General features: G+C 39.1%; 1 protein-coding gene across 2 annotated transcripts; it reads left to right on the forward strand.

Annotated features, from left to right (window-relative positions):
- Window positions 1–8,630: 8,630 nt before the first annotated feature.
- On the forward strand, window positions 8,631–13,576 carry ACOT4 (acyl-CoA thioesterase 4). 2 transcript variants are annotated; one of them, XM_036842934.1, is made up of 4 exons: window positions 10,026–10,284; window positions 10,724–10,769; window positions 11,146–11,348; window positions 12,128–13,576. In XM_036842934.1, the coding sequence occupies exons 1-4, from the start codon at window positions 10,156–10,158 to the stop codon at window positions 12,716–12,718; spliced, it is 969 nt and encodes a 322-aa protein (XP_036698829.1). In that variant the 5' UTR covers window positions 10,026–10,155; the 3' UTR covers window positions 12,719–13,576. The 2 variants fall into 2 exon arrangements, with proteins under 2 accessions (XP_036698828.1, XP_036698829.1); XM_036842933.1 differs by lacking the exon at window positions 10,724–10,769 and having other exon boundaries at window positions 8,631–10,284; window positions 12,128–12,971.
- The last annotated feature ends 157 nt before the right edge of the window (window positions 13,577–13,733 follow it).

The following is a 13,733-nucleotide window of genomic DNA, read 5'->3' on the forward strand; positions in this document are numbered from 1 at the left end:
AACCCAATAAAAAAAGGAAAACCTCATCAAATCCAAAAGAGGGCAAGAAAGAAATACAAAAGAAGCATAGAGAAAGTACACAATAAAATGGTAGAAATATCTGAATATATCAGTAATCACAATAATTATCTATGGATCAAACTTCCCTGTTAACATAAGTGGATTGTGAGACTGGATTTTTAAAAAAATTAGCTGTGGCCATTACTTGGAGATATACCAACTACTTAAAAATGTTTTTTAAAAAATTAAAAAGGGAAAACAGAAAAGGCACATCAGGCAAATACTAACAAAAAATAAAACTTGTGTTGCTGTATTAACATCAGTCCAAATGAGCTCAAAGCAGACAAGTATTATTATAGGTAAAGGAGACCATGATGATTTTTTAAAAGTTCAATTCACCAAAAAGATATAGCAACTCTAAACTTGCTGCACTTAATAAGATCACTTCAAAATATAAAGGATAAAAGTATTTGAAGAAAATACAGGAAATTTATCTTCTAAATCTGAGAGCATTTATGTTTGGGTTTTCTCAAAAGCAGATCCTAAAACTACAAAACATTGCTGAATAAAAATAATGAAGACCTAAGAAATGGAAAGACATCCCATTTCATGGATCAAAAGACTTAATATTAAGTCTGAGTTAACTTAGTCTATGTTAAGATGGCAGTACTCCCTATTATGGGCTGAATTGTGGCTCCCCAAAATTCATATGTTGAAGTTCAAATCCCTAGTACAACAGAATGTGACTGTATTTGAAAATAAGGCCTTTAAAGAGGTAATTAAGGTAAATGAGGTCATATGCGTGGCCCATAGTCCAATATGACTGGTGTCCTTATAATAAGAGGAGATTAGGATACAAATATGTATGAGAAAACACCATGTGCAGATACAAGGAGAAGATGGTCATCCACAAGCCAAGGAGAGAGTCCTGGAACAGACTCTTCCCTCATGACCCCCAGGAAAAAAGAAACTGCTGACACCTTGATCTTGATTTCTAGCCTCCAAACTTGTGAGAAAATAAATTTCTGTTGTTATAGCCACCCTATCTGTGGCTAGCAGACCTGGCAAACTAACATGCTCTGCAAACTGATCTACAGATTCAATGCAATCTCCATCAAAATTCCAGCTGGCTTCTTTGCATAAACTGATAAGTTGATCTTAAAATTCCTATGGAAACTCAAGAAACCCATAATCTTGACAAAAAAGAATAAAACTGGAAGACTCACAATTCCCAATTTTAAAACTTACTAGAAAGCAACAGTAATTAAAACAATGTGATACATACATAAGGACAGACAAAAAGATCAATGGAATAGAAATAAGATTCCAGAAATAAATCCTTACATTTACAGTCAGTTGGTTTTTGACAAGAAAATTCAAGGGAGAAAGAATGGTCTTTTCAACAAATTGTGTTGACACAACAGGATATCCATATGTAAAGAATGAATTTCAATCCTACCTCACAGCAAACACAAAAATTAACTCAAAATGGATCAAAGACATAAATGTAAGAGCTAAAACTACAGAATTCTTAGAAGAAAATATAGAAGTAAATCTCTGTAACCTTGGATTAGATAATGGTTTGACATCAAAGTATAAGCAACAAAAGAAAAAATAAATGAATTGGACATCAAAATTGAAAACCTTTATGCATCAAAGGATACCATTAAAAAACTGAAAAGACAGCTCACAGAATGGTAAGAAATATTTCCAAATCACATATATGTTAGTGACTTGTATCTAGAATATATAAAGAACTTTTAAAATTCAGTACTAAAAAGCAGCAAGGGAAAAGCAACTAGTAACATACAAGAGAACTCCCATAAAAATGTCACCTGACTTTTCAGCAGAAATATGCAGACCAGAAGGGAACAGCATGATATATTTAAAATGATGAAAGGAAAAAACCTACAATCAAGAATACCCAGCAAGGCCATCACTCAGATTTGAAGGAGAGATAAAGAGTTTTAAAGACAAGAAAAAACTATAAAAGTTCAGGACCACTAAACTACTTTAGAAAATAATGTTAAAAAAAACTTCTCTAAGTAGAAAAGAATAGGCCACAACTAGAAATGTTAAAAGTATGAAAGAAAAAATGTCATTTGTAAAGGCACAGTAAATGTACAAGTTCAACCACTAATAAAGCAAGGTTAAAAGACAAAGTAGTCAAATCACCTAATATATCCACAATAAGTAGTTAAGATACACACAAAACAAAAGGATATAAAATATGATGTCACAAACAGTAAACAGTGGGATGAGGTGGGGAGAGTGAAAATGCAGAGTGGTTAAAATGTGTCTGAAATTAAGAGATCAGAAACTTAAAATAATCACATATATATGTAGATTTCTATAAATAAACCTCCTGGCCCACACAAACAAAATTCTATAAGAGATACACACACGCACAAAAGAAAGGAATCTAAACATAACACTAAATATAGTCATCAAATCACAAAGGAAGAGAGAAAGAAGAAACGAAAAACAACTACAAAAACCAACCAGAATACAATTAACAAAATGGCAATAAGTACACACCTATCAATAATTACTTTAAATGTAAATGGACTAAATGCTCCAATCAGAATACATAGAGCAGCTGAATGGGTAAAAAACAAGGATACAAAGGATCATACAAGATAACTACAATAATATGCCAATAAAATGGGCAACCTATAAGAACTGGATATATTCCTAGGAAATACAATCTCCCAAGGCTGAATCAGGAAGAAATAGAATATATAAACAGACTGATTACCAATAATGAAATAGAGTCAGTAATAAAAATTTTACCAAATAGTAAACAAAAGTTAACACCTATCATTCTCAAACTATTCCAAAAAATTGAAAAGTTCAAAGTAAACGTTTCCGAACACATTCTACAGGCCAGTATCACCCTGTTAAAACCAGACAAAGACACCACCAAAAAAAAAAGAAAAAGAAAAGCCACTATGGCTGATGAACATAGATGTAAATATCCCAAACAAAATATTAGCAGGCTGAAGTCAGTGACACATTAAAAAGATCATACACCACAATCAAGTGGGATGTATCCTAGGGATGCGAGGACAGGTCAGTATCAACAAATCAATCAATGTGATATCCCACATTAATAAATTGAAATAAAAATGACATGATCATCTCAATATATGCAGGAAAACCTTTTCTCTCAACAACCATTTATGATAAAAACTCTCAACAATGTAGGTATAGAGGGAACATACCTCAGCATAACAAAAACCATATATGACAAGCTGCAGCTAATGCTGCATCATACTCATGTATGATGCAACATCATACTCATGTACAATGCAACATCATACTCACGTATAATGTAACACCATACTCAATGTTCAAAAGCTGAAAGCTTTTCTTCTAAGATCAGGAAACAAGACAAGGATGCCAACTCTTTCCACTTTTATTCAACACAGTATTGGAATTCCTAGCTACAGCAATCAGACAAGAAAAAGAAATAAAAGGCATCCAAACTGGAAAGAAAGAAGTAAAACTCACTGTTTGCAGATGACATGATACTATATACAGAAAACTGTAAAGACGCCACCAAAAAAACTATTAGAACTTATAATTAAATTCAGTAAAAAAAGTTTCAGGGGCTTCCCTGGTGGCGCAGTGGTTGAGAATCTGCCTGCCAATGCAGGGGACACGGGTTCGAGCCCTGGTCTGGGAAGATCCCACATGCTGCGGAGCAACTGGGCCCGTGAGCCACGATTACTGAGCCTGCGCGTCTGGAGCCTGTGCTCCGCAACGGGAAGGGCCGCGATAGTGAAAGGCCCGTGCACCGCAATGAAGAGTGGCCCCCGCTTGCCACAACTAGAGAAAGCCCTCGCACAGAAACGAAGACCCAACACAGCAAAAATAAATAAATTAATTAATTAAAAAAAAAAAAAGTTTCAGGATACAAAATAATTTGGGGATTGACATGTACACACTGCTATATTTAAAATAGATAACCAGGACTTCCGTGGTAGCACAGTGGTTAAAAATCCACCTGCCAATGCAGGGGACACGGGTTCAAGCCCTGGTCAGGGAAGATCCCACATGCCACGGAGAAACTAAGCCCTTGAGCCACAACTACTGAGCCTGAGCTCTACAGCCCACGAGCCACAACTACTGAGCCCACGTGCCACAACTACTGAAGCCCGTGGCCTAGTGTCTGTACTCCGAAACAAGAGAAGCCACCACAAGGAGAAGCCAGTGCACCACAACAAAGAGCAGCCCCTGCTCACTGCAACTAGAGAAAGCCCACGTGCAGCAACGAAGACCCAACGCAGCTAAAAATAAATAAATAAATAGACAGATAGATAACCAACAAGGACCTACTGTATAGCACAGGGAACTCTGCTCAATATTCTTTAACAACCTAAATGGGAAAAGAATTTGAAAAAGAATAGATATATGTATACGTATAACTGAATCACTTTGCTGTACACCTGAAACTAACACAACATTGTTGATCAACTATATTCCAACATAAAATAAAAATTTAAAAATTAATATACAGAAATCTGTTGCTGGGCTTCCCTGGTGGTGCAGTGGTTGAGAATCCACCTGCCAATGCAGGGGACACAGGTTCGATCCCTGGTCCGGGAAGATCCCACATGCCGCGGAGCAACTAAGCCCGTGAGCCACAACTACTGAGCCTGTGCTCTAGAGCCTGTGAGCCACAACTACTGAGCCCGCGTGCCACACACTGCAACAAAGAGTAGCTCCCGCTCGCCGCAACTAGAGAAAGCCTGTATGCAGCAATGAAGACCCAACACAGCCAAAAATAATAAATAAATTTTTTAAAAAAAGAAATCTGTTGCTTTTCTATACACTAACAACAAACTATTAGAAAGAGAAATGTAAAAACAATCCCAGTTACAACTGCATCAAAAAGAATAAAATACATGGTAATAAATTTAATCAAAGACATGAAAGACCTATACTCTGAAAACCATAAGACATTGAGGAAATAAATTGAAAATGATAAAAATAAATACAAATAAATACAGTGCTCATGGATTGGAAGAATTAATATCTTCATTTTTAAAAATTTTTATTGGAGTACAGTTGATTTACAATGTTGTGTTAGTTTCAGGTACTTTTTAAAAATAATTAATATCCTTAAAATGTCCGTACTACCCAAAACAATCTACAGATTCACTGCAATCTATCAAAATATCAATAGCATTTTTCACAAAACTAGAACAAATAATCCTAAACTTTTTATGGAAATACAAAAGACCCTAAATAGCCAAAGCAATGTTGAACAAGTAGAACAAAGGTGGAGGTATCATGCTCCCTGATTTTAAACTAAACTACAAAGCTACAGTCATCAAAACAGCATGGTACTGGCATAAAAATACACACATAGATCAATGAAACAGAAGAGAAAGCCCAGGAATAAACTCATGCTTATGTGGTCAATTTACCTATGACAGAGGATGCAAGAATATACAGTGGGAAAAGACAATCTATTCAATAAATGGTATTGGAAAAACTGGTCAGCTACCTGCAGAAGAATCAAACTGGACTACTTTCTCACACCATATACAATAATAAACTCAAAATGGATTAAAGACTTAAACATAATACCTGAAACCATAAAACTCCTGGAAGAAAACATAGACAGTATGCTCTTTGTCATTGGTCCTAGCAATTTTTTTTTTATATGTCTCTTCACACAAGGGAAACAGAGCAAAAATAAACAAATGGAACTATATCAAATTAAAAAGCTTTTGCACAGAAAAGGAAACTATCAACAAAATGAAAAGGCACCCTATTGAATGGGAGAAGATATTTGCACACAATATATCTGATAAGGGGTTAACAGCCAAAATAGACATAGAACTCATACAACACAACATGACAAAAACAAACAGCCTGATTAAAAAAAAAATGGGCAGAGGACTTGCATAGACATTTTTCCAAAGAAGACATACAGATACCCACCAGGCACATAAAAAAGATGCTCAACATCACTAGCCATCAGGGAAATGAAAATCAAACCCACAGTGAGATATCACCTCACACTTGCAGAATGGCCATTATCAAAAAGACAACAAATAACAAGTGCTGGCTTGAATGCAGAGAAAGTGAATCCTCATGTACCATTGGTGGGAATATAAGTTAGTGCAGCTGCTCTGGAAAACAGTATGGAGGTTCCTCAAAAATAAAAACAGAACACCCATATGATCCAGCAATTCCACTTCTGGGTGTTTTTTCCAAAGAAAACAAAAACACTAATTGAAAAAGATATATGCACCCCGATGTTCATTGTAGCAGGATTTATAATAAACAAGATATGGAAGCAACCTAAGTCCCCATGAATAGATGAATGGATAAAGAAGACGTGATATATGCATGTATATATGTATATGTGTATATATATACACACACACACACACACATATTACTTAGCCATAAAAAAAGATTGAAATCTTGCTACTTACAATACATGGATGGACCTAGAGGGTATTTTACTAAGTGAAATATATCAGACGGAGAAAGACAAATACCATATGATTTCACTTATATGTGGAATCTAAAAAACAAAACAAAACAAGACAGAAACAGACTCACAGATACAGAGAAGAAACAGGTGGTTGCCAAGGGGGAGGGGGTAGGTGGTTCAGTGAAAGAGGCGAGGGACATTAAGGTACACACTTTCATTACAAAATACTTGAGTCACAGGGATGAAATGTACAGCATGGGGAATATAGTCAATAATATTGTAATAACTTTGTATGGTGAGAGATGATAACTAGACCTATGTACATTTTGTAACGTACAGAAATACTGAGTGCCTATGTTGTGCACCTGGCACTAACATAATGTTGTAGGTCAATTATTCTTCAATGTTTAAAAAATGGGCAAAAGATATGGATACCTCACCAAAGAAGATATACGGATGACAAGCATATGAAAAGATGCTCAACATCATATGTCATTACAGAACTGCAAATTAAAATTAACAATGAGATACGACTACATACCTATTAAAATGACTGAACTCTAAAATACTGACAAAATTAAATGCTGGAGAGAATATGGAGCAAGAGGAACTCTCATTTGTTGCTGGTGAAAATGCAAAATGGTACAGCCACTTTGGAAGACAGTTATCTATTTTTAACAAAGCTAAACATAGCTTCAGCATATGATCCAGCAATCACTCTATTGTATAATACATCCATACAATAGAATGTTATTCAGCAATAGAAAGAAATGACATATCAGGCTTCAGAAAAACATGGAAGAGGCTTAGATGCATATTGCTAAGTGAAAGAAGCTAATATGAAAATGCTACATGCTGTATGACTCCAACTATATGATGTTCTGGCAAAACTACACCTAAAAATATCAGTGGTTACCTGGGGATGGGAGGAGGGGACGAACAGGTGAAGCACACAGAATTTTTAGGTCAATGAAATTATTCTGTATGATACTGTAGTGATGGATACATGACATTATGCATTTGTCAATTTTTACAGGCATACCTCCGAGATACTGCAGGTTTGGTTTCAGACCACTACAATAAAGCAAATCACACAAATTTTTATGTTTCCCAGGGCATATAAAAGCTATGTCTACACTGTACTGTAGTCTATTAAATGTGCAATAGCATTATGTCTTAAAAAAACAATGTATACACCTTAATTAAAAAATAATGCTGTTGAGAAAATAACGTTGATAGACTTGCTGGATGAAGGGTTGCCACAATCCTTCAATTTGTAAAATACTCAGTATCTGCAAAGAGCAATAAAAGGAGGTGTGCCTATATAACCTAACTTAGACTTCGGTTAATAATAATGTATCAATATTGGTCCATCCACTGTAACAAATATGCCACACTAACGCAAAATATTAATAATAGGGAAAATTGTGTGGGAAGGGAAAGTGGGGATATGGGAATTCTCTATACTTTCTGTTGAATTTTACTGAAAAGTTAAAACGTTTTCAAAAATAATGCCTATTAATATTTTAAAAATCAAAATTTATCTTAAACAAGTGGTTGAAGTGGGAAAATAATACAAAGTATATAACTTTTTTATTTAAAAAAGCAAACAAACAACAACAAAAAGAATAGTACTGTAGCGTGTTCACACTCCCCTATATGTACCTACTTTAACATTCAGAATCAAAATCTAGTTGGATGCACTCATCTTTAGGGGAAAGCAGCAAATGAACAGAGAAGACTCTATCATTCACACTGTAAATGTTTCAGTATTGCTTACATCTGCTTTGGAAAATATGTTTTTTCCTTTAAAAAGAATTTAAAAAGCAGGATGCAAACCTATGGCAAATACCTCATGAGAAACAAAACACTGCATGGGCTCAATCTCTGCCTCTACGAAATTAAACATGACATTTTGCTTCCCAATATTCTTCTAAGACTTTCACATATACTATCACCTTTTATCTCCATATAGGAGACTTTCATCACGTTACACACAAGAACTCTTAAACCCCAAAAGATAAAAACTTACTTAAGACTTCAGAACTAGTCAGTGCTGAACTCAGAGGTAGAATTCTAATATATTTCACTGCAATGCTGCTGCTCACTGTTGAGTTCCACGTTTGGAGTTAAGTCATGGTTCTGACAGTTATTAGAGGCTAATCCTCAGCAGCTTAACATTTTCCAAGCCTCAGGTTCCTCCTTTCCAATATTTGAAAAATACTCCCAGTGTTTTATAAACTTGTTAAATTTTGTATGTATAACAGGTGGGACATTGCTAAAGAGTAGCCATTACTATACTATATATAAAATGCTGGACATCCCTGAACATTATACCTATATTGCTTCTAACGTGACATTCAAAAGCTTGACATTTAGTATCTACTAAGGCCGAACATTCTTATTCTCTATAATACAGCAATTCCACTCCTAGGTATTCACTCCACTGAAACGCACATACATGTCCATCAAAATGGACACATGTTCACTGAATGCTCAGAGCACTATTCCTAAGAGTCCTAAACTGAGAACTACCAAATGTCCATAGGCAATAAAATCGTCAAATACATTTACGATCACAAAATGAAATACTATTTGGCAGTGATAATGAACAATCTACAACTACACCCAACAAAACGATGAATCTCACAAACGTAATGAATGTTGAGCGAAAGCAGACACTAAAAAAGGCACACTGAAGGATTCATCACCATAAAATGCAGAGTTGGGAAAAACTAGCCCGTTTTGTTGGACTCGGATACAGCACCTTGGGGAAGGGAAAGTGACTGGAGCAGAAATGAGGGTGGCTTCTGGAGAAGTAATAATGTTTCTGGATCCTTGTGCTTGGTTACCCCAAGTATGTTCGGGTTGTGAAATTCATTAAAATACACACTTAGAATTTATTCACTTTTTGTGTGTGTATAACTCATTAAAAGTTAGGGGAAAAAAAGGTTGTCCTTTTCCATGGAGAGGCTGGAATTCTTGGTATTCTGCCTAAAGTCATTCAGCTCTGGTTTCACCACGAATCCATACCCAACAAGTTTCACTCCCACGAGGGAGAGGTTTGAGAAGAGGCGTATACGCGGGCGGGCTGGGCGCCACAGCCGGACAGCAGGACATCCCGGTACGCCCCGCCCTGGGCCTAGAGAACGACCTGGCGCTTTTACCTCAGACGAGTCGGGGACGCGGGGTCCACTGACCTGAAGCCCCAGGACGCCTCCTGAGGCGGCTCAGCCACGGGCCTCTCTCGGCGCCAGGCGACGCCTGACCCCGTCGGGCCTCACGGCGCGATCCAACAGGCCTGAAGCAAAACTCCGCCAGCCGCCTGCGCTTTCACGCTGAGGGTCGGGACCGCGGCCGCGCGCCGGGGATGTCGGTGACAGTGACGCTGGAGCCGGCGGGCCGCTGCCGCTGGGACGAGCCGGTGCGCATCGCCGTGCGCGGCCTGGCCCCGGGGCAGCCGGTCACGCTGCGCGCGTCCTTGCGCGACGAGAAGGACGCGCTCTTCCGAGCCCACGCGCGCTACTGCGCCGACGCCCACGGCCAGCTGGACCTGGAGCGCGCGCCCGCGCTGGGCGGCAGCTTCGCGGGGCTCGAGCCCATGGGGCTTCTCTGGGCTCTGGAGCCCGAGAAGCCTTTTTGGCGGTTTCTGAAGCGGGACGTGCAGACGCCCTTCGCCGTGGAGCTGGAGGTGCTCGATGGCCACGACCCTGACGCCCAGTGGCTCCTGGGCCGCGCGGTGCACGAGCGCGACTTCCTGGCGCCCGGGGTGCGGCGCGAGCCCGTGCGCGCGGGCCGGGTGCGCGCCACGCTCTTCCTGCCGCCGGGTAAGGCTGGGGTGCTGGGACCTCGACAGCATGTTCCCTGGGCTGCCTTGGTTTCTGATACCGCCTCCCAGGGAATTTGGCTTGGGAGCACGGTCAGAGAAGCGGATGTTGACTAAATCAGCGACCTGACAGCCACATTGGAGGCTTTTGATATGTTCCGCACTGTGCTACGCGTTTTGCTTGCATTATCTCTTTTAATCTCTATACTATCCCAATGAGGTGGATACTGTTATTATGCAGATAAAAACAAAAGGACTGGATGGGGTCGGTAGGTTCACTTTGCTATTAATAACTACGCTACAGATCTCTACAGGCATCAGCTGATCGCTTTTACACTAAACGATGACGGTCAAAGGAATCTATTGCCATGTCTCCCTTCTGTAGTGTCCTGGGTACACTGGGCCCCTTACCCACTTTTTCATGTTCCTCTCTACCACAGATCACTTTTCAGACTTCACTGCCTTCCTCACCTGTAGCCTCCCCAGGTATTTCTTTTTCTTTCCTCTAAGTAAACATCTGAACCAAAAATAACGCCAAGGGTTGGTGCAACACAATATAAAGCTTTGTTTTCTTAACTCTGTGTCCAATCCTGTAACAGAACACTGCAATTCAACACTGTCTAAAAGGTGAAATTCCTCCTTCCATGATGCAGTCATTAGACTTTGTTACCCTCCCTTACAACTAAAGATTCTTAGAACCTTGGAGATAATTTGGAACTTGTATCCCTTGTCAATGATGACTCAGGAAACCGTTTCCTTTGATTCACGGGGAACCCACTAAATACTTTAGAAAGCTCTCTAAAAGGAAAGCAATTTCTTTAAATTATATAATACCTTCTGTTTATAATATTACCTTCTCTAGGACCAGGACCTTTCCCAGGGATCATTGACATCTTTGGTGTTGGAGGAGCCCTGTTGGAATATCGGGCCAGCCTTCTGGCTGGCCATGGCTTTGCCACGTTGGCTCTAGCTTATTGTGATTTTGAAGATCTTCCCAAGAAATTCGACACCATACACCTGGACTACTTTGAAGAAGCCCTGTGCTACATGCTTCAACACACCCAGGTTCTCCTAATGTCCTTTATCATTCTCTCTAGAACTACCTCCAGAGAGTGTGTCACTTTGCACTCACCTGTGCCAGGTGCATTGATGCTGCTCTATTCTTCTTTCACAGAAATTTCTTCTACTCCACTTTCTCTGTCAGATGGATTAATATTGCAGAATTCACTGTAAAATTCATGTGATATTTTATTTTAGGGAATTATGTAATAATATTAAAATTTCTTTTGCAAGTGGAGTTTCTAAATTTTTAGCTTTGTATGCTTTTTAATCTTTATTTTTCTGATAGCAGAGTATGTTCTCAGATTTTGATCAAAACTTGTCCACCCATTTCATAAGCTTAGAACCACTCAGTTGGACTCTGAAGTTTTACTTTGTTTCTATAAAGTTAATCATTTGTCAATATATATTTAGATGGGGTCTGATGAAATATTCACTTCTTGGAACAGAATTTGGTTCCACACAGATGCCCAGGAACATTGATGCTTTAATTTAACCTGAATGAAGCTCTGAAATTGACAGGCTCCAATGACTCAGCATTCTCTAGTGGATGACTCTCTGGAAGTTTGCAACCAATTCCCAAATTTGCCAGTGAGTTTAAGATTTGTTTGCCATGTGTCCAGCAAGATAGTCTCTGCATGGAAAGAAACTCTGTCAGCTGAGGTTGAGTCTCTTGTGGCCAATTCACAAATTAAAGCTAGCAGCATCTCTAGTTGCATTTAGAAAAACATTTTTCTGTTGGGTAGGTTCTTGACTTTTGACTCTTGTCCCTTCTTTTCTTCCAGGTAAAGGGCCCTGGCATTGGACTTCTGGGCATTTCTTTAGGGGCTGATATTTGTCTCTCCATGGCCTCATTTTTGAAGAACATCTCAGCCACAGTTTCCATCAATGGATCTGGCTTCAATGGAAACAAAGCCATATACTACAAGGAGAATAGCATTCCACCACTGGGCCATGACCTGAGGAGAATGAAGGTAGCTTTTTCAGGCCTCCTGGACATTGTGGATATAAGGAATGATATTGTAGGGGGATGTGAGAACCCCTGCATGATTCCAATAGAGAAGGCCCAGGGGCCCATCCTCTTCATTGTTGGTCAGGATGACCATAACTGGAGGAGTGAGTTATACGCCCAGATAGCCTCTGAACGGTTACAGGCCCATGGAAAGGAAAAACCCCAGATCATCTCTTACCCTGGGACTGGGCATTACATTGAGCCTCCTTACTTCCCCATGTGCCCAGCTTCCCTACACAAATTATTGGACAAACCTGTGATCTGGGGTGGGGAGCCCAGGGCTCATTCTAAGGCCCAGGTAGATGCTTGGAAGCAAATTCTAACCTTCTTCACCAAACACCTTGGAGCTTGTCCCAAATTGTAATGCCCCAAATTGTAATTGGTCTGTTATTGACAGGAGAGATTCAAGGTCAGATTTTAGTGTTTAATAATCTTATGTGAATCACTTGTCCCCTGGATAACACTAAATTCATGTCATTGGTATTAATGCAATATTTTAGGTAACTTTTTTGAGATTAATTTTGTCATTACTTTTTCTAATGTAACACATGCCTATTGTAGAAGATTCAATTAGAAGTATACAATACTAAATAGTAAAAAGTATCACTACTATTAAAGTTTGTGTTTTCATCTAGATTTTTTTACTTAACACTTTGAGGCACAGATGAAATTTAAAGCTGAACAAATACTGGGCTACTTTTTCCATCACTGGGAGAGAATGGCCATTCAGTGTTTGCTACTGGTTCAACTACTGGTAGCAGGGTAGAATTTTCTTTGGCTAAAATATACAGAGAGGTGTTGATAGAAGGAAAGCCAGACTGACCTTTTCCTCATGGAGATTAGAGAAGAATCCTCTGAGAGGAGTTACGGTAAGAAGGGGAGCATCTGGCTCTAGATGGTTAAGTCAAAACTCTGTTCCAAAGGTGGTTGACTATGAGCTATTTTCCTTTTTGCTTCCTGGCTCTAAGAACAGACTTTGGAAAACCATACTGTGACATTCTTACAGGCATCATCATCACTTTCTTTGACATCAAGGCTACAAAGTATTGTGTAAGTGTATCTGAAGAGATAATGGCTGAGAATTTTCTAAAGCTGACAAAGACATCAGCCACATATTCCAACAGCACTATGTCTGAGTCACCTTAGGCTTCTATAACAAAATACCATAGATGGGGTGGCTTAAACAACAGACATTTATTTCTCACAGTTCTGGAGGCTGGGAAGTCCAAGATCAAGGTTCTGGCAGATTCAGTTCCTGGTGGGGCCTCTTCCTGGCTTATAGATGGCTGCCTTCTTCCTGTGTCCTTACCTGGCAGGGAGAGAGAGGGAGCTTCAGTTTCTCTTCCTCATTTCATAAGGATACTAATCCCATCATGGGG

The sequence above is a fragment of the Balaenoptera musculus genome, chromosome 2 (assembly GCF_009873245.2).
Source record: "Balaenoptera musculus isolate JJ_BM4_2016_0621 chromosome 2, mBalMus1.pri.v3, whole genome shotgun sequence".
Taxonomy (NCBI): domain Eukaryota; kingdom Metazoa; phylum Chordata; class Mammalia; order Artiodactyla; family Balaenopteridae; genus Balaenoptera; species Balaenoptera musculus.